This window comes from Zonotrichia albicollis, chromosome 1 (assembly GCF_047830755.1).
Source record: "Zonotrichia albicollis isolate bZonAlb1 chromosome 1, bZonAlb1.hap1, whole genome shotgun sequence".
In the NCBI taxonomy this organism is placed as follows: Eukaryota; Metazoa; Chordata; class Aves; order Passeriformes; family Passerellidae; genus Zonotrichia; species Zonotrichia albicollis.
In genome coordinates this window covers 107948234-107973532 of record NC_133819.1, presented here as the reverse complement: position 1 = coordinate 107973532, position 25299 = coordinate 107948234, and the positions used below count along the sequence as shown (strand labels likewise).

The 25299-nt window shown below is 41.3% G+C and overlaps 1 protein-coding gene across 1 annotated transcript in view; it reads left to right on the top strand.

Moving 5' to 3' along the window:
• The first annotated feature begins 7999 nt into the window (after nt 1-7999).
• NPC1 (NPC intracellular cholesterol transporter 1) overlaps nt 8000-25299 on the top strand; it is a 26406-nt gene continuing 9106 nt past the window's right edge. The window contains exons 1-13 of the mRNA XM_005490707.4: nt 8000-8132; nt 14859-14981; nt 15824-15930; nt 16543-16718; nt 17592-17759; nt 18383-18632; nt 19854-19930; nt 20519-20889; nt 21246-21472; nt 21860-21960; nt 22878-22980; nt 23932-24121; nt 24513-24695. Coding sequence (XP_005490764.2) covers nt 8055-8132; nt 14859-14981; nt 15824-15930; nt 16543-16718; nt 17592-17759; nt 18383-18632; nt 19854-19930; nt 20519-20889; nt 21246-21472; nt 21860-21960; nt 22878-22980; nt 23932-24121; nt 24513-24695 — 2154 coding nt within the window. The 5' untranslated portion in view covers nt 8000-8054. The remainder of the gene's footprint in view (nt 8133-14858; nt 14982-15823; nt 15931-16542; nt 16719-17591; nt 17760-18382; nt 18633-19853; nt 19931-20518; nt 20890-21245; nt 21473-21859; nt 21961-22877; nt 22981-23931; nt 24122-24512; nt 24696-25299) is intronic.

The following is a 25299-nucleotide window of genomic DNA, read 5'->3' as shown; positions in this document are numbered from 1 at the left end:
ATTTCCTTCACAGACCAGTGAAACAAACTAGCTCTTCATCAGTTCATGTCAACAGAAAATAGTAAATTTAGACATTTAGATTTAGAAATTATGGGGCACTAAACCAATTTCATAGATGACAGGATGAAGATAGATACAATATAAAGATGTGAAATAGAACTGTGACAGAATAACACAACAGTATTTTTCTGAGTTGGGTTTTGGGGTTTCTTTTCCCTTTAAAGTGTCATATATCCATCTCACATCCAAAAACAATAAGCTCCACTAGCACACTGATTTCAGGTTTGCTTCTCTGCACATTCAGAGCCAGAGGCTCAGCCTGCTATCCCCTCTACATTTATGCAGGTGCTGTTAGCCTGGTGACCTCTCATCAGCTGCAAGTGAGTACAAAGGATGTGTAACCAAGCAAAAGGCCACACCAATGAGTCAATGAAAAATATTTTTCTTCTATTTCGCTAGTATCAAGCTGTCACTGTTGATCTAGTTTCAGAGGAACGAGATACACTCTTTCAAGGAGAGAAAGAAGCTAAAACTTTATTTTTACATCTCTTTATATAAAGTTTCGTAAACCCTCTCATGTCTATCTCCTGTTGGTTGGTAACAAGCTGTTACCCCATAGTAATTGCTCAGTCTTGGACAAGGTGCAAGAATGGGTTGTTTGTGAGATACTGTTTTTGTTCTTTTACTGAGACAGTTGAGATTGTTGAATTAGGTGCAAGAAAAAAGTCCTGATCTGTAGAATTCTTTTTTGCTATTGCTTCTGTTTTCATGAAGAGCTGTTATCTTTCCCGTAGCTATGTTGAAGCAAGACTCAGTATGCAAGGCCTTACACAGGTAGGCCTGCTGCTGGCCACCATATCAACCCATTGTGTGATAGGGATGAGCACAAGGAAAATCCTGCAGGGTCTAGAGAGAAGTGACATCCCAGCATAGACATAGTAGTGGTGGAGCCTCAGAGGTACCAAAATACATGGAGCTCTTAATTTGGATTATCACTGCCGTGCAGTGTGCAGGGGCATCTATTCAGTAATGATACAAAAGGCAATATTGTTCCACTTGACTTTCAAATGCCTTTCTTCTCCTGGCATGAAACCATCTCACTATTGATTCACCACCTTTGTTTAGCTTAGAAGAGCTGAGAGAATTTGAGCATGAGATCAAATAGCTGCAGGTTATATTTAATGCTCTTTACAATGATGATTATCTGCCTCACAGTCAGAGTTAATTGCAAGAATAATTCACACTTCCTTTTCCAGCCAGTCTTAGTGACTGTTGGAAAATCCAGAAATTAACCAAATCTGGTGTCTCAGAAATTTCAGAATTGTAGTACAGAAAGTGAGGTAGCACAAACCCCAGCCCATTTGTACGTCATTTGATATGAACACTGAACAGACATAAAATACAGCCCTTGTCTGGAGTCATTGGTGTTAGAATGGTAATATTTTTACAGGCCTAACCAATGGTAACACACAAGGCCCTTTTTCCCAGCAACAGGATATTGTACTGCACACCTGGGACTAAATGGAGTTGTGCCTCCTCACAGCAGCTCTGCTTTTGGCCCCTGGGAATGTCATGAGAGTTTCATACTGTTCTGAGTTCTGCCTTTTTTTTTGACCTAACCTTTTATGCATTTGATAAAGCATATATAAATTTATGTGAGACTAATATTCTGCAACCAGAATGTTGCTTTACTAAAATATGCTTTTCCATATAATTTCAACAAAAACATACTACTCAGATAATCTTATTCTGCATACTTCAAGATTTCTTTGCTTTCTTCTCTATTCTACCCTATTTAGAATACCAGAATTAGTTTCTTATTTACACAAAGACCACTTTGTTCTATTCCAGTTGATCGATTAGACTGTTATTGAGTTCCAGGTCTTCACAGATGAGACAGCATTCACAAACAAAAAAAAAAAAAAAAGGAAGAAAAAACTAATTGTGTGGCTTGGGACCAGGAAAACTTAATTTATTAATTTAGCATAACATAAAAAGGTTTATTTCAAACATCCAGACATCAGTGACAAAGTTCCCTTTACATTAACATCCATTAGGTCAGATCTCTCTGAAGGGAAGATTATAAAAAGTAACATTAGGAGCCAAAGGAATAAGACATGATATGTTTATTATGGTGTGCAGTGGATTATGTGCATTATGAAAAGGAAAAGGTCTACACTGAAGCCCATATTTTGACATATTTTCACTGTGTTTGGCATCCCAGGCTTTTTGCCTTATTTCTCCAGTTTTCTGTTGTGATGAGCTAGATTTTGAGTAGCTCATCATCAAGAATTCCTATGGCCAAAATGCAATAAAGCATCTCACTCTATTCAGAGAATATAAAGGGAAAGTGTTGTGACTTGTTCATGGCCTAAATCACTACAAAGGATGATTTCTGGTAGTGAAAAGCCCCTTAATTTTGCACATGAAAGCATATCAAAACACTATCAAGAGTCTGAAACTAGGCAAATTCAAACATCAAGCTGTAGATTTTCAAGACTGAGGATGATTATTTCAGAAACAAATTGTTGAGATGGTTCCCTCATAATTTGCTTTTTAAAAAAACCCCAACAATTATTTTTCATTCTGAAAGATGTGTAGTAGCTGAAACATTTTGTGTTTGATGCAGGAATTACTGGATGAAATTATATGACATACAGGAACTAACATTATGTGATCATAATAGTCCCTTTGATCTTGAAATATATGAATCAATACACTTTTTGCTTCACCTCCTCTGTGACTTAGAGAGATGCTAACTCTCAGAGGGTCAACAACAGGACCTAGCAACTGTGGCAAGATGAAATCTGAGACAGATACCTAAGCTATCTCTAGATAATCCATTTTGCTCTCACAATGTTGAGAAGGCACTTTAACTGGGCTAATGCTTTAATGTCCTGTCAAGTCAGTTGGTTCAGAACTGGCACCAGAGCTGCATAGTGGAGCTTACCAGAGAACAAGGATCAGCAGAGTCATCTGGGATGTGCTGTTGGGGAACATAGCTTAGTGAAGAAAGAACATGGGACACAACTTTTTGCAATGGCAAACGGCTTGGATGCACAGATGGAGCATGACAATAACATGCAGTGCAGAGCTGAAACACTCTGCAGTTTTATACAGATTGCACAGCTTTGTTCTTGTGTGGTATGTATGTGCACATGTATGAATGCATCCAGCATATGGACATAGGCTCTCATAATCCCCTTGGAAAAGTGATATCATGACCTCATGCTTGCCTGGAATATATTGCATAAGAGGCAGAAGAATTATCCTGCTTTGTGAAGACTCCAAGAACAGTTTCTGCAGGTGGTGCCTTGGCCATGCTACTGCATCAGACCCTACTCACTGGGACAAACTGATACAAAACTGACAAAATGCCTTTGAATCAAAATCAGTCTGTTCCTTAGGTGAATTGTAGTTCAGAAACCCATCTCCTGTTCTTCCTGACAAATCAGATTTTGGTAGTGCCCTTAGGCACTCCTCTGTGACAGTTCTGCCCACATTTTCCACTTGGACAGCAAATAGTCACCACGTGGCAGCATGGTGCTGTAAGGGCTCAGTAAACTGATGGTCATGCAAACCATACACAGCTGTTAGTAGGTCAAACTTTGAATTTGTCAGCATTTCAGTGCTTATGCACAGTGTCTGGCATGAGGACACCCTGCACATATTTGTTCACAGCAGTAAGTGCAGAGTGTCTGCTGACTCCACCGCAATAATAAGCTGCACTTCTACAGTGTATTTCTTCAACAGCTCAGTGGTTCACACCTGGTTTTGGAGCTCTTGGGCCACATATTTTCACACAATTGGAACCTCTTTATAGAAGAGGAGATTGCACTGGCTAGATTGGGACTTGCCCACTTCATCCAGCAAGTTTGTTGTAAAGCTGGAGCAAACATTGAGTTGATTCAATTCGAGTCCCAAACTTTTGCTAGAATGCAATAAATAACTTTACCTAAATGTAATAAAAATTGACAAGTTTCATTGACTTCGATGATAAATGCAGAAAGGATGTGATTTAAGAACTGTTGAAGGTTAAATAAGGATACACTGGCACAAGTTAGTGGAGCAAAATACACTAGGGCAGATAAAAAGATGAAAAGATGATAAACAGACTTGATTAAGCATCACCTGACACACTACTTGCATATTTAAGTGAGTACTGGCAACATCAGACAAAGTGCTCTCAGCCCCCTCACTCTGATTTGATGCCACATGGTTAATCTGAAACCAAGAGCATCTGACCAAAATGACAGGTACATTGAGTTGTGTATAATTAAAATCCAAGCAGGCCTCCACAGCTGGGGGAGGCAGACAAATGAGAGTTGATCAAAAGAATACAAATAGTTTATAACACCAAATAGGAAACACCAGGTTTGTTTGGTATTAGCATTATTCTGGTTTAGCTGGAGAAACAGTCTTGGAACAAGCTACAGTGGTTTTGTCTGAGTCTACAAAAACCAGACGTATGAGAAACTGGGTGAAACTTCTCACTCACATGTTGCAGCTTGTCTGCACACAGATTGCAAGACATCCCCAAGGAAAACATCCCACTTTCCCATAGGCTTGTGCAGGGTGTTGCTTACCATAGCTCCCAGTCCTTGCAAGTGCCTCTGGGTGTTATTGCAATAGAAATAATAAAGGCTCATTATGAATTATGGAGAATAAACAGCAATAAACATTTCAATTGATTTTGCTGCAAAACAGTCACGTACTGTGTTTCCATTGGTAGGCACAAGTAACTCAACAGACAGATTGCCATTTAGAAATTGCAAGGTCATTACCACTAGGTGTTCAGTTTCTACTGGAAGTGGTAACACAGGTTTCATTTCTGCATTGAATAAAGGGATGGATACACAGTAAAGCCCATACCTCTGCAGGGAACAATCCTGGCTTTCCATCAAAGACACAGAACACAACGAAGTTATTTCACGTGAGCTTTCCAGCAGGCAACTCTACACTATCCAGGGAATCCAGTGAGGGAAAGGGCTGATTTGACCCTAATGGACAATTAAAGGACTTGTTCAATGAATTAGTAGCAGGTTCTTCTTCCAGGCAGGAAAATTTTGTTTTGTATATGCTGCTGAGAACCAGAATAAGTGTTTCCCATAAACCTTCCAAGTCCATAACAGTTATGTATAATTCTGGGTTTAAAAGGGAACTTTATAAAACATAACTTGTTAAATGTCCTTCTCATGGAGCAGGAAGGAATGAGACTGTTCTCTTTTGGGCCGTGTGTATCACAAACAAGGCAATGAGCTGTTGTCAGCATGTTGGTTAACTGGGTTAACTATTCCAGGCTACTTTTTCCCCTGCCCACAAAGAACGAGATAACCTTAAGGTGACACAGTCACGGTGCCAGCTCTGCTATTGATAACACTCATGCAATTGTGCTTAAATGCCCCTGAGCTGCCAGGTATAGCTCTACATCCTCATCCCCCAGATCTGGCACAGAGCTGAGACCAAGACCAATGGCTGCAGCAGGACTGAAGGCATACCCTGCTCTGTTCACCTGGCTGCCAGGGAATCAAGGCCACATAAAAACAAATACTTGTCTGAGTTCCAGCATCTGCCATTGCGCAAGATTTCAGTCTTTGTTAACTGGTCTTCATACCTACACCACTTCAGCTTGTAAGTACAAAAAGGCAGCACTCTGAGGGATTGCACTGGAGTAACAGTGTGAATTTAGTCAGCCATCTAGAGATATATGCAAGAGAGTTAGATAAATATTAAAATACTACCCCTTCTCTCTCTTTGTGCTATAGGTGGTAGACAAGGGTGATGTTAATTATTTTGTGGTGAAAGTCATCCTTGCAGTAGCTTTTCTCTTGCTTGTTCCACAACATTGTTTCTCTCTCAGCTCTCGTTCTTAAATCACTTATTCACTATGGAATTTATACAGAAAGAAAACACCATTTCTGTTCAGTCAGTTTTGCTATCCTTCGCATGTTTTTCACAAGCACTGAAACAAGGTTCTTGCATTTTTTTACCTTGCAGCTATGCAAGCTATGCCCACTGAATTCTCTGCTTAAGTGGAGTGCCTGGAACTAGTTCTCCTGCTTCTAGAATCACACTGCATAGTCCTGAATAAATTTATTATTTATGACATGAAAATTAAAACACAATATAGCTTTAACTACTCTAGCTTTGTTTGGCACTTGCCAAATGCCAAGTCTTGCATTTAGGGTGGAGTAATCCCAGAGAAAAGTACAAGCTGGGCAGTGGCTAGATGGAAAAGAGTTTGGAAAAAAAGAGCAGGGTGGTTGGGTGAAATGCTGAACATGAGTCAGCAAGCTGCATCATCAGCAAGAGGGTGGTCAGTAGGTCAAGGGTTAGGGCTCTTTCTCTCTTCAGAACATGTCAGACCACAGCTGGAGTGCTGTGTCCAGGTTTAGGCTCCCCAGAACAAACAAGAAAAACTCAAAAAACCAAACATCTCCCCCCCCCCCCCAAAAAAAAGGAAGGAAAAAAGGAAACAAACAAAAAAAGATACTGACATACTGTAGCAAAATCTATTATACTGCCACCCCAACATCTGGGGCTGCTGGAGCAGTGAACTGCGTTTGCTCAGCCCAAAGCAGGAAGCTTGCTGTACTGGCTGTAGGGGTATTTCACTAATCACTGCAGCTACCAAACGGGAGGATGTGGAGAAGGAGGAGTCACACTCTTCTCAGTCAGGCACCATGACAGCATAAGAGGCAGCAGCCTCCAGATGGAACATGGGAAAATCTCTTTAGATTCAGGAAAACATTTTACTCCAAGTGTGGTCACTCAGTGGAAGAGTCTGTGCAAAGAAGCTGTGAAATCTCCATCTCTTAAGCTATTAATAGCCGGACAATTCCCTGAGCCACCTGCTCTAACCGGGTCCTACCCTGAGCGGAAAGTCGGATTACATGACCCCGGGGAGGCTGCCGGCCAACACGCCAGCAGTCAGACACCCAGACTAGTCTGCGTTCCCGTCAGCAGATGGCAATATCAGCTAAATTACATGTTGTTATTCGCACAGCAATGCGAGTTACCTGTCGAGGAAGGCAATAAAGAGGTGGAGAAATTAGAGACTGCATGCACGGAATGCCTCACGCCCTGCTTTTATTGTGCCTCCTCCCAGCCAGGTCCCGAAGTGATCCCAAGCAGAGTCCAAACAAGCAGAGCCAAAGGTAACAGAACCCAACACGCAGACAGCTCTGGCAGATCGCAGCCAGCACTCCCAGAACTGCTGATTGCGACAGCGGTCAGCTCCTGCCGGGAGCGGAGCGGGCAGCGGGCACGGCCCCCGGGACAGCCCAGAACCCCGCTCTTTGCATCTGACTGCACCCCCACAGCACGCGGGGCTTCCGGACGAGTCCTCAGAAATCACCAGACAGCAGCTTTGAAGCCAAATTAAGGCGCTTTTCCCAAATCCAAAGGCTTTTAAAGCGACTTTTGATATTTACAAACTGAGCGATTAACACTCCCGCGCGGGGACGATGCCGCTGCCCGGCAGCCGGTGCAGCTTGGGCGGGATAGTCTGTCCCGGAGGAGCACGGCTCCGTTCCCGCACCGGGACGAGCTTCCCGCCGGGGCCCCACAGAGCATAGCCGCCCACACCCTGGCGGCGCGGAGCGGCCGTGGCGTGATGGGTACCCCGCCCGCCGCTGGGACAGGCCGTGCTGGGAAGGTGGTGCCGGGGCGGTTTTTCTGGGCGGGCCGTGACGGGAGAGGCGGTGCCAGGGCGGTGTTTCTGGGCAGGCCGTGAGGGGGAAGGCGGTGCCAGGGGCGGTGTTTCTGGGCAGGCCGTGAGGGGGGAGGTGGTATCGAGGAGGGCGTTCCTGTTTTGGCTGCGCGGGGTGAGGCGGTGCCGGGGGCGGGCCGGCGGTCGCGGTTGGCGGTGGCGCTGGGGCGGCCATCGGCCTCTCCTCGAAGGGGCTGGCGGCTCCGCCCAGGTAGGCGAGAGCGGCCCTTCCAGACTGCGCTGGCGCGGCTGCCTCGCTGCCCTCCTCTTGTTTCCATTTGCTGCTGCTCCGTATTGCTGCCCACAGCGCCTGCCGGTCATCCGCGCTCCAGCCCGCGCCGCCATGGGGACCCCTCAAGGCAGCCCCGGGCGAAGCGGCCTCGGATTCCTCGTCCTCCTCCTGCTTCTGTCGCCCGTGCGGGTGAGTCCGTGGAGAGGGGAATGCCGGGCCTCCCGGCGTGGTGGGGAGCAGAGGGATCGGCGGGTGGGCAGCGGGATCCCGCGGGTGCTGCGTGGGGCGGGGGAGCCGCGTGTCCCCTGCGCACCCCGCTACCGGGGCTGGCCCAGGCGGCGGGGCTGGATCAAGGCGGCGGGTCCCGAGTTAGGCCCCTGGGCTCGGGGCGGCGCGAAGCTGAAGAGAGGTACTGGGGTGTCCCTTCCTCGATCCCGGTAGGGCTCACCCCGCTTCCCCCGTGCCCCTGGTCCCCGTCGGGACGGAGCTGTCAGCCGGTGGCACGGCAGGCCCGCAGGGAAGCACCCGCGAACTTCAGCCTCTGCCCGGTCCCCGTCCGCTGCGGTCGCAGGCGGCAGCGGCAGCCCCCGGGATGCTCCCGTGGCGTGCCCTGGTTATGCAATGCCCAGTGCATGTGAGTGGCCACGCAGTCACATGCTCGGCAGAGGCTTGCAGATGTCGTCGGTGTCTGGTTCGCTTGGCTTGGGGTGTAGCTTAGGCGAGGTGACGGCTTCTTGGAAGTAATGATCTGTGCAGAGTGAGAGCTGCTGTTTGTTTATGTGCCAGTAGTAAGACTACATATTTCCTTAAAATCGAGGACAAGAGTATGTTGGACTTCTTGGGAGCTTTAGGAAAAAAGATGGTACAACATTCGCTCCTCTCAGTCATATTTTGTTATGCTGAAGCGCAAGATAGGAGCGGGATACTCCACATTCCTCTGGAGAAACAAGGAGTGTCTTGTAAGCCTCAGTGCTTGGCTTTCTTTCCCTCTCTACCTACGTTGAAAACATACTTTCTAGGTCAAGTTTTATGATTAGCTCTTTTTAAACATAGGAGTTTGTCATCTTGTGTATGTGCTGTTCTCATATCCTCTTTGAAAAAAACTTTTTAAGAGCTTGAACATAAGGTATTCATTCTTCTGTTAGCACGGAGAAGGTGATTGTTAGTAGTGACTCGTGATCTTGAGATGAGTAAGTAATGATACTTCACAGCTAACCAATGCACCTTTATGTAATGTTTTTTGGAGGAGATATCATCTTGGAGCAATGAGGTGTGTCCTAGGCTGGTAAAGAAATGACAGAATGCTTTCCTTTTCAAGAGGATACTGACATATGGGAACTTGAAATAAGTTCCCCAAATATTTAGGGGAAGAGGCTTTGTGGTCCCTCGAAATAAACATTACAAAATTACTCTAACCATGCAAGTCTCAGTTGTGTACTGTAAGAAGGCAGAATCTGGTTTTATTGGGAATCTTTGCCATTAACTCTTATTTACAGCCTGACACTTCACAAAGAGGACCCTTGATATCTTTGCAAGGAAAGCTGGTCCTTCAGTTAGACTGAGCCTATTTAGTGTTAGATGCTTGCTGAAGAGAAGCATTGTGAAGGTAAACTGTTCTTTCGCTCAAGTGTACTGCTGGTGTAATGGTTTTGTGCTTTCAGTTGTGATGTTTGTAATCCAAAGTGCCCTATGTCATGTTTCTTTCTGTTTCAAAGCAGTCAGTGGACTGGAGTGGCACTTGAGTTCAGTCTTGCCACTACATATGTATTCACAATGAACTTGAAGTGTTCAGCCTGTATCTTTCACTCTGAACAGTACATGGTACAAGATTTCTGCCAGCTGTCCATTACTATTTTATTTTCTTATGAATGTCCTAATGCACTAGATGCTGTTTGTGTGCTTAATGGCCACTACTGCAATTGATCTTTGTATAATTGTGCTAAAACACAAGCTGTTAAATCACTGGCTATTCAAGGTTGGATACAGGTTTCCTGTCAGCAGCTGGGATCCCAAGCTATATTTGATTTTCTGAAATCCCATGGGAAAGTGTTAATGACAAGTGCTGCTCGTGCCAAGTGGCTGCAGTGTGGTGTTGCCTGACCTTGGACATGAAGTTCTGAAATGTCTCTTTGGAGCAGTTTCCTTGTCAGGGATGGCAGTGTAGCTCCAGAACAAGACAGTAACCACTTCATCTAAATTACTTCCTGGAAAATCAGGAGTGACTTGTTCAGCCTTTCTGGATGGAAGGTGAGGAAGCTGTCTCAGAAGGGGAGAGATGAGTGAAGGGAGTGACTGGTAGAACTGAGTAGTACCTAGCTGGGCAGTGGCCAAAACAATCTAGGTGTTGTGCATTATTAATATTAATATTAATATTAATATTAATATTAATATTAATATTAATATTAATATTATTAACCTGCAGGACAGGTTTTGGTGCAGATGGACTTAGCTGCAGACTGGTGCTAGCTGGGGGCCTGCATTTCCTGATCATGCATGCATCCTTGCAGCTAACGTCAGCTTGTCCCCACAGATTCTGAATTATTACTGTTATTGCAGCTTTCTCTTGACTTGGACTTTACTGTGACATCTGAAATGCTCTTGGATAACTCCAGAACTGTGGGTTGCTTGTCCTGACCAGGAGTAGTAATGATTTTTCCATCTGAAAGGAAACAGGCTGGTGAGCAAAGGAACAGGAGGAGCTTGGCAGATAAGGCATGGCTCTGAGCAGGTTACTGAAAGAGACAAAGAATAACAACTAAACCTGTAGTTTCCTTTAGTCCATGCACCTGTTTCCCCCACAGGAAGGGTTGTGAGGTAATAAGCAACTTCTGGGGCAGATCTCTGAATTTGACCTGGTGACCTGATTCCATAAACCAGTCATCACCCATACACCACCCATATCTTAAGGGTGGTGCAGTGTTTCCTTAGAACTTTCAACCTGGTTGGCAATAGCAGATATTAAGGGATGCAGGGGAAGAGTGTGCTTTTTCCTAGATTGATCTTTTTGCCCTGCAAGATCCCAGATGCATCATCCTAGATGAGGGAAAGGGAAACAGCTGTATCTGATGCTCTTGCCTTTTCCATACATTAGTAATCCTAGTTTGAAGAATCCAACAGTGTTCACTTGTCATCTGGTATTTGTAAGACCACAAACAGTTGCTGTTTGTGTGTACAGCATCATCATTGTTCTTTGTCTGTTTAAAGCTATGCATTCATTGGTGGTGGTGAATGCTGCTGGAAGCATCACAATTTATCAGTTTGTTTCAACCTGCAGTTGAAGAAACATGGGCTGCATTAAATGTGTTTATGATCTGTTGGAACACTAGTTGTATTACAAAGGAATGATAATGCTTGGGAACCAGAAAACTCTTAACAGAACTTTTGTAGAATGCCCACAATTGCTCATGTGCAGGTTCTTTATAAGGGCTTCTAGAGCCTTGGCCTGAGGTGAAATTTCTCTTCAAACAGGCTAAGCCTGCCAGAAATTGGAATACACTTTTCTGAACTCTGAGGATGTACTGAGGGTTGGTGTTAATGTACTGACAAATGGTTTCCCAGATATGCTAGAGGCAGGAAGGAACAGCCTTTATCTAAGGTTATGTTGCTGTTGCTTTATGAAATACTTAGGAAAGTCCCATTTTAATATATGAAGTACTTAGTTATGTGATCTTAAAAGGAAAACCTTCAGAAAAAAACCCTAAAACCATGAGCTAGCCCTGTGTTACTTATGGAGTATTTTAAGTATTTTGACTTGTTTAGAAGGCAGTTGGGTTCAACATAGCATTTCTCTGTTGCTTTTGGGGCTAGGCTTTCACCCACTTAAGAAACTTAATAGCCAGGTGAACAATTATCTGACCTAAAAGTCTGACTCTGCAAGCAGCAGCTTTGCAAACTATGACTTATTTACAACCACACTTAGTCATCCCTATCTCAGCCTACCCTCATAGGAGCATTCTTCTGAAAGAATGGAAAGAGCAAAGTGCTTGTCTTACTCTCTAACTTAATCTAGCTTTTACTGGAGGGGTTTCAGAGGGAAGAACTGTCAGCTCTATCTTATCTGTGACAGTGGAGTAGTTACTTCGGTATTTGTGTCCCTGAATGCTGCCCCAGCCACAGGAGACCAGTCCTCTCCTGTATTTTGGGGCTGACTCAATGTTAACTTGTTAATGTTCAAGAGCTGTCTTGTTCAATTGGGGCTATTGATTCATAATGATTTGGTGATTTTTAGGCTTATTGACTTGGTTCAACCACTGTAAATCAAGCATCCCCAAAGCTTACTGGTTCAGGGGACAAACTCACACTTTTATTGGTGAAATCCTGCTAGGTAATGGCATAAATGTAAAATCTTAAGCTGTTTCTGAAACTGCCTTCTTGGTGTTAATACTGAAACAGAGTGTTCAGACTTGCAGTTCTAGGCCCAAGTGCTCTTCTAATAGTTTAAAGCAGCTGATCTGTTCAGCTTTTTTTAAACAGGCTGAAAGTTTGAGTGGCAAACATTGTTTTTTCCATTGTATGTTTTATTGCTGTGGAACTTCAGGAATGTGATTTGAAAGTCTTTATCCAAATTCAAATGTAAACTAATACTAGGCCGAACCTTGTCTTGCTTTATTTTTCTTTTGTGTTTAGCTGTTTATTGTACCTTTTGGTACATTACCAAGTGTCATGTGCAGTAAGTTGTTTTATGTTCTGTTCTGAAAATGATGACAGAAAGCCTTGTAGGTAAATTTATAAACATAAGACAGATTGTATTATGTTTTGTATCCATGTAGCTATAACCAAGGAATTGCTGCCTTGAAACACAGATAATGTTTTTAAAACAATTGAATTATCAGTCAGACTGACATGGTAGCTGAAATTTACTCAAGTTTTTCTATGCAAGAGGTGCCCTGATAAGTTTTTTATAACTGTTAACTGCATTACCACGTTTCCCACACATTCCACTCTGGAAGAAACAAAGTCTTTCTCTAAAGAGTAGGTTGATGAATTTGTGTGTTTTAAAAAATAAGTGTTAGATAAGAAGATGTAATGAAGCACAGAAAGTGTTTTTTAGAAAGGATGCTTACAAATCGTTCTAGACTAAATACGGAAGCCAGCCTGATACTGAAGAAATAACTAATCCTTTTCTCACAGGCCTTGCAAAGCAGCTCCAAATTCCTTGCCCTTTTGCAAGAATAGTAGTGAATCTGTGCTTCCTCTTGAAGAAAGTATTCACTTCTGATGCTGCTACAAACAGCAGAACCATTTTCACTGCTAGTAGATTGTTTGCTGTTAAAACTGGGGCATATAGATGTGAGGAAGCAGAGTTGAAGATGATGACTTCTAAATTTGCATCATAGTAGTATTAACTTCTTAGATTAACTTGGTGCATGAACAAATTTACAATGGGGTTTTGAGAAATAGTCGACAAGTTATGGAATTTTGACTTTTTGGCTTATACTGGTGTTAAACATTCAGTGTTTATAAGTGCAATCTTAAAGGGTGTTATCCAGCTTCTCTCATAGAACATGGTAATACTGAACAGCTGGTTGTGGGTTTAACTAGAAGATGTGCTAGAATGAAATTGTGATCTAGATGAGTGGCACTTAAACTGACTTTCAGACCTGGCTTGCAGTGAGGACCTTTGAGTTGGCCTCTGTTGCCCTGGTTAGGGGAAAGAGGAAACAATTCTTGGGTTGGGTAAATTAATGATAGTTGTTGTCCCTGATAACCAGCCAACTACTGAAGTTCTTTTTGAAGAACTGTCAGTGTGGTTCAGCACAAAAATGGATGTTGTGGAGGCACTGTGTTTCTGGGTAGCTCTTGGGCATTGTCAGGACAGCCTTTCAGGGGCCTCTCTGGTTGGTAAATAATACTATTCATGGTCAAGCACAAAGCACAGCAGTCTGTCCTTGCAGCAACAACATATGGTGTCTCTAAAATGCTAAGTCAAGGTTGTTTGGGAGATCAAAACAGGCCAGTTATATCTCAAACTGTACTAAGCAAACTTCTGATCAGAGCTGGCAGAAGTGTAGTAAATGTTTGTGCAGTCTGCTTTGCAGCCCAGGTGGTAGGAAAACTTTGGAGCTGTATTAAGGCTTTTGTTGTGAATAGCTTGTTATTGCATTAGATGTTTTAATTTTCAGAATAAATGTTTTGGCTAGTATCTCAGATGTTTCAGTGTCAGTACCACTGAACAAAAATAAAAGGCTGTCAAGGTGCCATTGCCATTTTTCAATTTCTTTTATACACATAATAAAGAACAAATTTCTGAATTTCAATAGTCCCTTAAATTAAAACATCTTTAAAATGAGTTTTTTTTCTTAGCACTGTAATCCCATTTAAATGTTCCATGCTTTGGCTTGAAAGTGGTGATGGAGGGCATCCTTTGAGATTGTGATAATATATGTATGGCAGATGTGGAGCTATGAAGTTCTGTTTCAGAATCCTCTCTGTGCTGCTGTTTCCTCAATCTGTCACTGTAATGAGTTTTCAGGAAGGATCAGGAGGTGGCAGGAGGAAGTGAGATTGCACATAAGCAATAAGTTTCTCTCCATGTGCGCTGACTTGTGGTCTAATGTGACATTTTAACTCAACAATTATTGTGATGTCTTGCATGAACAAATTAGTTTCTAAATCACCTTGTACTTGAAGATGTTTTTCAGGTCTTGTTTAGGTTCTTCTTAAGTAACTCTTATACTTGATCTTAACTGTAGGTTGTGCACCTCCTGTTTCTGTAATGATCAAGGGAAGGTGGGGAGCTGAGCTGAAGATCAGTGGTGATGTGCACCATGTCAAAAACACCTGCTTTTGTTTGAATTAGCAGGAAGTTATCACATCTGGACTGCAAGTGCCTTTAGGGTAGTAGCACATAAATTCTACAATAGCTGAGATATTTGGCAACTATTCCTTGCAGTTAATCACTGTTTTGTTGATTAGGTACTTCCACAAATGTGTGTCTGGTATGGAGAATGTGGAGTTGCTTCGGGAGACAAGAGGTACAACTGTGCTTATGATGGGCCACCAATAGCGCTACCAGAAGATGGCTATGACTTAATGCAGGTGAGCTTCTCTTGTAGGTTTGCTGTTAAAACATCCTAACCTGATGAGAAAGTGAACAGATTGTCTCTGATTTCTCAGGTCCAACTGGGTTAAGGGAATGTACCTCAGTTTCTTTTCAGGGGTACAAGAAGTCTCTCTCTTCATGCACAACACAGCATATTGCCAGATTTGCCTTCTGGCATCTGATAGTTCAAAGCTTTAAAGAATGAAATAACTACAGAGTTAAACAATGGTTAGACTGGTGACAGGAGTGACTTCATTAAATATGTAGGTGAGCTAACTGCTGTTGTGTATTGTTTCTCAAGAATTAATGTACAGTTCTTGTATGTTTGTATCAGTTATACTTATGTTAAATGCATTTGTCTTTTCTGCAAAGTGAACATGAAGCAGCTCTTCCAGGTAATCAGTGGTTTTATGGTTAGTGGCTTGCCTTCTGAGACTTTAAAATCTGATACTATCCAGAAGGAGTACTAGAAGATAAGCTGCAGGAATACTTTCAACTTGGATAAACATGTGTTGTCCTCTTAGCAATAGGCTCTCAAATGCCATTATCATTCTATATATAGACCCTGGTGACTAAAGATCATCTGAAGGAGCTTTTCAGAAGGAAGTGCTGCCTTGAATAAAAGAAGTGAAAAAAGTGATTCTTCTCTCCAGTTTCTAAACAAAAATCTTGTTTGCTCGACTGTTTTCTTCCTATGCGTCTCCCACAGCAACAGCTACTGTGTTCTGAAATATGTTGATGCAAACCCCATGATTAAAATGAGTTCTAAAGTCTTAAACATGCTTTTTCTTCCTTTCCTCTTGATCTGAATGTTGTTTTTTGTTTTTTTTTTCTTAAGGAACTCTGTCCGGGTTTATTCTTTGGCAATGTTAGTACTTGCTGCGATGTTCATCAGCTTCAGACTTTGAAAAATAACTTGCAGCTGCCTTTGCAGTTTCTCTCCAGGTATGCTAATGAATGGCAAAGCAACTAATTTTATAATAGAATAACAAAGCACTTGTCTTCAAGTAGACTGTAGAAAAAGAGAAAAAGTGGTAATTTCATTAAAGGATTATTGGAGCAAGCTGCTGGAGTGGCTTTCTTATCCCTAGGAGCAGGCTGCAATGTCATGAAACAGCTACTTGCAGTCTGGATTGATTTTAGCTGGTAAGAATAAACATTCCCTTAGCTTGCCTCAAGCTACTTTATCTAATGAAACCTTCAGGAGAGGGTGACAATGTAGCATTTGGTCTTGTTCTTACTAAGACATTAAGAAGTCTGTCTTTCTACTAGCAACAGTTACGTTTTTCTTCAAATTCCAGTAAAATTGTTTGAATCTGCTATTTGAGGCAGGCAATTTTATTAGTGATTTATAGTGCTTAAAATTGTTCATCTATAGCATCAACAATTGTCATATTGCTGATTAAAATCTTACAAAAGAATTTAAATCTTTTGTTCTTTTGCTCTGAGCAGAATGTTTATATTTGCAAGGTGTATCTGACTTGACCTACATAGCACCTTTACCTCTTAATCTGGTTGCTGTTCATTGGTTTTCCTACCAATTGGCTTTCCTTCCAGATGTCCATCGTGTTTTTACAACTTGATAAACCTCTTCTGTGAACTGACTTGTAGTCCCAATCAGTCTGACTTTTTGAATGTTACAAGCACCATACCTTACTATGATCCCGTTTCAAAAGAGAACAAAAGTAGCATTACAGAGCTGCAGTACTTCATCGGAGATCGATTTGCAAATGGTGAGTAAGCAGTTTGTTAATTTACCTTGGTGTTTGTCCAGGTAACAAGACCAGTGCTTTTTCAGAAAGTCAGAGAGATGTTTCCCCCCCTAATTCTGTCTTTTTGAAGTTTGAGTCATCACATAGGTAACAGTAGGTCCCCATTAAAACGTATGGAACACTTAACTTCTGCCTGGGCAGGGGACGTTCATTACACTGACGCTGTTAAATAACAATGTTTTAAAGGTTCAGTCGAGGATGAGCATCTGACAAACAATTAACAGCTGATAACTGGTGACTTTAACTTCAGAAAAATAAAGTTTTTTGCCAAGTATTGAATGTCCAAAGTCTACCTGATACTAAAACAGTCTGGCAAGCATGATAATAAAATTTGTACACACAATGGTTCTGTAAGAGGTACTCAGTCTTGAAATGGACTGTCTAGTCCTTTGTCAAAATCAGATGTTTTTACAGAACAGTACATTGGGATTGTATTTTGATTTTGTAGCAAGCTTAAAGCATTAATTCAGTCTTTTTATGCTTTCTGCAGTAAACTTTAATGAAATTGAGACACTTGATAATCATATACGGCCTACAAGTTGAAAGTACCTTAAATGGTTTTCATAGCTTTCCCTGAAAATAATATTAGGTAATGTTTCCTGTCAAGCAGAAGAGTAGGTTCTAGCATGATGCAGATTTGAGTGGCTTTCTCAGAGCAAGGTGGCTGTAACAAAGCATTGCAACCTTGAATACTATAAATACAACTGAAAGCATTAGTTCACTATCCTAAGATATTTCTACTTGTAAACTGTAAGTATGTTTCTGGAACTATAATAATGGAAATACTTGGAATGCTTACTCAAATTATGACATTGGTTTAATGACTCTTCCCAGCAATGTATAATGCCTGCAAAGATGTGGAGGCTCCATCAAGCAATGTTAAAGCACTGGGGTTGCTGTGTGGGAAGGATGCTAAAGACTGCAATGCAACCAACTGGATTGAGTACATGTTTAGTAAAGACAATGGACAAACTCCTTTCAGCATAATTCCAATTTTTTCAGGTAAGAAACTGAATAGTCCTTGCCTTTGAAACTCCTGTCAAAGGCTGGGTGCTATGGTTAGAGCATTGATGTTTAAACAGCTGCCCAGCATTGAAAGTCTGCAGTCAGAGGCTTTCAAAGGAATGTGGGATTAACTTACTTTTTTTTTATTTCTGCTTGGAAACCATACTTTGGGGTTTTTTCTATATAGCTTCTTACTGTAGAAATCTCTAAAACTCTGTGGTAGAGTTTTAGGTAAGCCTAGGTAAGTGGCTACTTGTATTCCTTGGGAAATAGGCAGTACCCTCATCCTTGAGGATTTCATTAACAGAAAATTATTGTTGCACATTTCACAATCTGAATAGATAAGAGGGATGACAAATCATTGCTGGGATGATAGAAATATGTGCTTATTACTTTTACAGACCAAAGTGTTACAGACATGACCAGTCAATTAATTATTAGACAACTGTAAATAGTTGGTACCTGCTGTGGAAAAGGCAGTGGATTCTTCATCTGTAAGACCAAGAAATGCTGCTCTACACAGGGGCTGTGGGCTTTCATATAAAGGGTTAACTCGTAACTGGGAAGGTCTGAATTTTTCCTGGTAGTAAACTGACTCTGTAACTTGTGATTTGTCATAGATGTTCCTGTCCATGGAATGAACCCCATGAATAATGCTACCAAAGGCTGTAATGAGTCCGTGGATGATTCAACGGGACCATGCAGCTGTCAGGACTGTTCAATTGTCTGTGGTCCAAAACCTCAGCCCCCTCCATTGCCTCCCCCTTGGCTACTGTTTGGTTTGGATGCTGTCTATGTCATCATGTGGATCTCATACATGGGCTTTCTACTCATATTTTTTGCACTAGTTTTTGGAGTCTGGTGTTACAGGTAAAGCATTCAAAATGCTAAGCTCTGCAAGTCACTTGTTTATCTCTGAGAACTTCTTTGCCCTGGTCAGATGCTTATGTCCTGACTACTTCAGCCAACCAAAAGTCATGTTCTGTAGCAAATACCGTATATACTTACAAAAATGTTCTAACAGCTAAAACAGCCTGGTAAAAAGTGATTGCAGAAGTTGGTTTAGTTGATGCATATGTGTCATAGCATTCTTAGGTACAGAATCACATACACTGTTCTTCAACTTTCATAACTGAGTATGCGGAAGTCTGGGAAAACAAACATTCACAACAAAACAGTCACTGCTCTATTGCAAATTAAGTAATAAATAATTTTTCCTAGTCTCCTATTTTGAAAAAAACTAAATGAAAGCTAAGCTTTCAGTAATTATAGCATATCACCCTTGGTCACATGGCTGGAACACCTCTCCTATGAAGACAGGCTGAGAGGTTTAGGGCTGTTCAGCCTGGAGAAGAAAAGGCTCTAGGGATTCCTTACAGCACCTTCCAGTAACTAAAGGGGGGCTACAAGAAGGCAGGAGAGGGACTTCTTACACAAGGGCATGTAGTGACAGGACAAGGGGCAATGGTCTTAAGCTGAGGGAGAGTAGATGTGGATTAGATCGTAAAAACAAATTCTGTGCTGTAAGGGTATTGAATCAGTGGAAGAGGTGGTGCACTCACTGTTTCTGGAGGCATTCAAGGCCAGACTCGACTGGGCTCTAAGTAAACTGATGTAGTGAAGAGGTCCCTGTTCATGGCAAGGGAGTTGGAATTAAATGATCTTTAAGGTTTGCTTCCAACCTAAACCATTCTGATTCTGTGGTTGTTCAGTTATAACCAGAAAACTGAAATTGCTCTATAGTAAGAATTAAGTCTGCTTGGAAAAGGATGGTGGGTATGACAATTTGATATGTTCGGTGGCCTTACCTTAGTGGACATCATGAAGTGGTGTGTTTGAGATGCCTGGTTCATATTTCTAATGTAAAAATCTCTTGCAAATATCAACTTAGAATCAATTTAAAGAAATTCTTTGTGTTGTTAATGCTAGTGATCTAAATGTACATAAAGAATCTGTGCTTGATGTAAGCTGAAGAAGTTTCTTAAGATAGCTGACATGGTGTTCCGAAAGATCACAAAGCTGGAGACTGTTGTACAAACAGTACAGATGCCTTTTTGGACAAGCAGGGTAACAGAGTTTCTTGCCTTGCAGGAGGCGGCACTTTGTCTCAGAGTACACCCCAATTGACAGCAATGTAGCCTTTTCTACAAATTCCCACCGTGACAATGGTATGTCTTGGATAACAGTAAAGGGTTTATTACAAACTCAGTTTAAGTGTATCTGTTTCCTATGGTTGGGCTTTGGAGTTTTAGCTTTGTTAGGCTAAAAGTGCATTCTGAGAGGGCTTTCAGCCTTTTGACCAGTATCTCTCTTCTTTTAAAGTAGTACTTATTCCTATTTCAGTGGATGCTGAAAGCCCTGGGTACTCCCCTCATGCATCTAGCTAAGCTCCAAGGAAGTTCTGGAGAGCTTTGTTGTGGGAGTATAGAGAGGACAACATGATCATGTTTTGACTCATCCATGTATCCATTTAAAGCATATTGGAAAAGCATATTTTAAAGCATATTGTGCTGTAACTTGTGTACCTGCTGAGGTAGCCTGTTTTATTGCTTATATATATTTTACCTTTATTTGCTACCCCTACTGCTGTCAAACACAACCTTACATTACAAGGGGCAACATAGGTATGAGCTGTTTTCTGCCCCTTGGCCTCAATCAGGGATTGGTGAATAAAATTTCTTTTTTCTGAATGGACTCCAAGAAAGTGCTGTTTTACTGACTTCTCAAATAATTTCTGTTTTTTCTTGCTCTTACAGGAAGCATTACCTGTGGTGAAAGGCTTGGTGAAAGGTTTGAGAATGGCCTGAGGATGACATTTACATCATGGGGGGCTTTCTGTGTCAGAAATCCGCGTCCTGTTATCCTCTTCTCCGTGGTCTTCATTGCAATGTGCTGCTCAGGCTTTGTATATATTAAAGCAACTACAAATCCTGTAGATCTTTGGTCAGCCCCAAGCAGCCAAGCCCGCAAGGAGAAGGAATACTTTGACACACACTTTGGACCTTTCTTCCGTACTGAACAAATTATTATTCAAGCACCAAAGAGCCACCCAGACACCTACTCACCTTACCCATCAGGAGAAGATGTGCCTTTTGGCCCTCCCCTTACCAAAGATATTCTCCATCAGGTAATTGGGACTTACCAAGAGCAAAGACCTAAGCATACTTAACAGGTATAACCACATGGAGTTGGCTTCCACCTGCAATGTTATGTATCCATCAAAACAGTCACTAGATATTGTTATTAAAAATCATAGCCTTACTATAAAAGCTTTTTGCTGGAAACCTTTCTGTCAGAGAGACACTTGCAAGCTAAGTCTCTGTTCATAGTATGAACACTGAAATAATGTTTTTGTAATGTGCTTCTATCGATAGGTGCCTCTGTCTCTGGCAATTGCAAGAATATGTTATGCACTTAAGTCCTGTCTTGCAAGGGAAGTGCTTTCTTATGCTGCTCCTAAACTATGGTTTGTTTTGTTTTAAGGTACTGGATTTGCAGGATGCTATTGTCAACATCACTGCTTCTTATGACAATGAGACTGTAATGCTGAAGGACATTTGCCTGGCTCCTCTTGCTCCCTACAACAGCAACTGCACTATCCTGAGTGTACTCAACTACTTTCAGAACAGCCATTCTGTTCTGGATCACACTGTTGGGGATGAGTTCTTTGTCTATGCTGATTACCACACTCACTTCTTATACTGTGTTCGGTAAGCAGTACAATTGCATGCTTTTTAATCAAGTTGCCAGTTCAGCTTGGTTTGGTGTGGATGCTGGCTCTGGTTTACCTTAAACATGTTTTCAATGCTTCTGAAGAGTTCTGAACAGAAGACCAGTTTCTGAGCTTTCTCTTTAGTTTGTAGTTCAGTTGGTTAGAAGCTACTCCTTGTCTTAAAGGCTGTAAGGCAGACACCTTTAAAACTGTGTTTGAATTAAAAGCAAATGCTGCACAAGAGCAGTGTACCACTAGCAGTCTTGTCTTGTTTGTCTTGATTTTCAGTTATAACACAACAGCTTTTTACTGTTTTGTGCTTTTTACTGTTTTGTGCCTCAGCTGTCATGCAGAAGCTAACAGTTATTGCTGGTGATCTCTTTAGGGCTCCAGCATCACTGAATGACACAAGCTTGCTTCACGATCCCTGCTTAGGAACATTTGGTGGACCTGTATTTCCGTGGCTGGTGTTGGGAGGATATGATGGTGAGTGGCAAAACAGTATTGCAGCATAAATCTGAGAGTACATTCTTGTATGCTGTTCTTGGTGCTAAAGGTGCATTCTCATTTAACACAGCTGTTTAAATGCAGTCCAGAGAAACTGGAGTTTTGTTAAACTTTCAGTAAGTAAAGGTGTTTTAAGTTTTGTAAGTTTTCAGTAGACCAGTGCTGGGATTGGAGGTGGACTACTCTGGAAGCGCAAAATGCAAGCAATCTGTAATTGGAACGTACTTGTCAACAGGACAAATGTTTGGTCTGCTTTGGGCCTGGTGAAAGACAGAGACATGAAGCACCTCAGGTTTACATGATGGGATGTATGTGTACTTTGCTTTGAGTTAGAATAAAGTTTTGTTACTGATCTGACAAAGCAGTTAAGAATAGATTAAAGTGTTCAAAAGGAAATTCTTTCATAATTACTCTTAAGCCAGGATTTTGTTCAAGCAATTTATCTAATTAAACTTAATTTGGTAGTATATTTGTGTTTAATATATCTGAAATAGTGTTTAAAGGCAAGTGCTTATTTATTAAACTGTAGGGGATTTGTATTTGCTTTGAGTAATATCTGAGTGTGCAAGGCGTACAGTGTTTAGGAAGGCACATTTCTCATTAGAAGGAAAGGCATAAGCAGTGGTTATAAAGTAGCTTTTTGTCCAACTAGGCAACAATGTAACATTGTGGTGTGATGAACATGTTAAACAATGAATAATTACTCTGGAATGCAATCTGTAGTGCTTATCAGCTTTGGTTCATATTTCAGTAGTATGTTTCAGAACTCAGTGATGTTCAGTGGAGTTACAGGGATGGGATTGCTTTGGGCAATGCTGATTTTAAACTTATTTGTATCTGCTATACTGGAAAGTAAGTTCCATTTTTTTAATGCCAAACATTTTATTCTTCTATAGATGATAACTATAATAATGCTACAGCTCTTGTTATTACTTTTCCTGTCAACAACTACTACAATGACTCAAAAAATCTGATGAAAGCCTTGGCATGGGAAAAAGAGTAAGTAGTCTTCCTGTATTCTGAAATGCATACATGACTTAAAGCAGCTTTACATGTTGATTAAAAAAGCCTACCTGCACTGTACTGACAGTTTTTCAGTAGAACTACAGGGATGTTTCAAGAGGCAGCAAAACTGGTTAAAACCAGACTGTGCTGGTCATAAGACCTTCACTTTGTCTGGCACACTTAATTTGCTTTGAGACACAGGTTCTATTCCTCTTAGTGACCATCTAGCCCAGTAGTACTTGCCAATAAGCAACTTCAGAAATGATTTATTTTATTGTGGCTAGAATTACACAGGTAGACTCTTTAATTTACTGGACCATTAACCATGGGTGGAAAGGTTGAGCCTGATGCTGTAGTTCTTTACCTTTAATTTTTAAAAATGTCATCCAGATGAACATCTAAGGCTTTTGTCCCCTCTACCACCTTGAAGAGCTAGCTTACATAGGCCAGCTGGTCTGGCTGTCAGTTAAGATAAAAACTACTGTACTAGAAAGTTTGTGACAAAAGAGAAGTATGAGAAGCATCTGCCTGTGTCACAAGCACCAGCACCTCCCAAGTTGGGGAACTGAAACAAGGGCTAATAAATTGTTCCAGTACTGTAAGCAAGCTGCAGTCATCTTTCATGTGTGTATTTCTTGGTCTAGCTTTGAGGAAAATTGTGCTCAGTTTTGAAATAGCTCATGCAAAGTACTTATTGGTCCTCAAACGTTAGAGAGAACATGGAAAGTATTTCAATGTAGTGTATTTCTAGTTCTTAAAGTAGAGTTACAGGTATGTGTAGCCAGCACCTCTCTTTTAAAACTGAGTAAGGTCCCCTCAAACTGTCTGGCTACTCTTGTACCACACAGATGATGTAAATTTGCCATCAACTGACTTTCAGGTATTTCTAGTGGAAGATGTTTTATCCTTTTAAAGTGTGATCGACCTCTTGGTTTTGTTTTTTAGGTTTATTAACTTTCTGAAGAACTACAATAACTCAAACTTAACGATATCATTTTCTGCTGAACGGAGTATTGAAGATGAGATCAACCGCGAGAGCAACAGTGATGTTAGCGTTGTGTTGATAAGCTATCTTGTGATGTTCCTCTACATCTCTATAGCTTTGGGACACATCCAGAGCTGTAGAAGACTGCTGGTATGTGTATAGTTTTCATTGCCATAAAGACTGAAGCTAGAGCTTGCTGGTAGCTGTAAGTAACTTAACTATTTTTGCAGAATGCTGATGTTTTTTATTACAGCATTGAGTCTTTCATGGGCAGGAGTTAGGGGGAGCATTGTTTTTCTGCTAGACAGTTCATGTGTATTTCATAGTTTCAGTTGAGTTCTTTCACTTGATGTTCAGTTCACATCAGCTTTAAGACTTGCAGCTTCAGGGTTGATAATTTTTTTAAAATATCTGAATCTTCAAAAAAACCGTGAAATGTTTTTTGCTACCTAGACTAAATGTTAGAAATGTTTTGCCTTTGCAATAATCTATTCTGTGGGAAGATGCTTATTTGGCTGATGTTCAGTACTACTTTTTTTAGGTGGATTCGAAGATCTCTCTGGGCATTGCAGGCATCCTGATTGTACTGAGCTCAGTAGCATGTTCTATAGGCATTTTCAGCTACTTTGGAATCCCACTGACACTGATTGTGATAGAAGTAATTCCTTTCTTGGTGCTGGCTATTGGAGTGGACAACATTTTCATTATGGTTCAGACACTTCAGGTATTTATTCTTGCATACAGACTTTTAGAAAAGTGCCTGTCATTTTTGAAGGCTGTAAACTTGGAGCATGGGGTCTTCTGTGTTCTAGTGCTCAGCTCAGTGTGAGCAGCTCTGGACTCTCACAAGATAGCTTGTGAGAGTGGAAGAAAGACAAGAATCTGTGTACCTTCTACCTTCACAAAAAACCTCTAATTTATGTCTCTGCATTTTTCATATTGCTGCTTGATATCAAAATACTTGTAGAGCTCAACTGGTATTTTGATCACTTGTAATTTTAGCGTATTGTAAGCAGTAGTCATGAACCAAACTATATGCTTAAGACTAGGAAGGACTTTTGACACTCACTCTTAGTGGGTAACAAGCTTTTTAATTTGACAGATTCAATAACCCACTGAAACTGGTACTGCCTCTGTCACATGTGTAGTTTTATCTGAAGTACTGAACTTAGTACTATATTTTAAATTTGAAGCAAGACAACAAGTAATGTTCAGGCTGCTCTTGTTTTAGAGAGTCTTGGCTGATTTTTATCTAACTCTTGTTAATGCAATGGAAACAACAAAAGATAGCTTAGAATATTTTAAAGTTTCAGGTTTTTTGCAGCCAT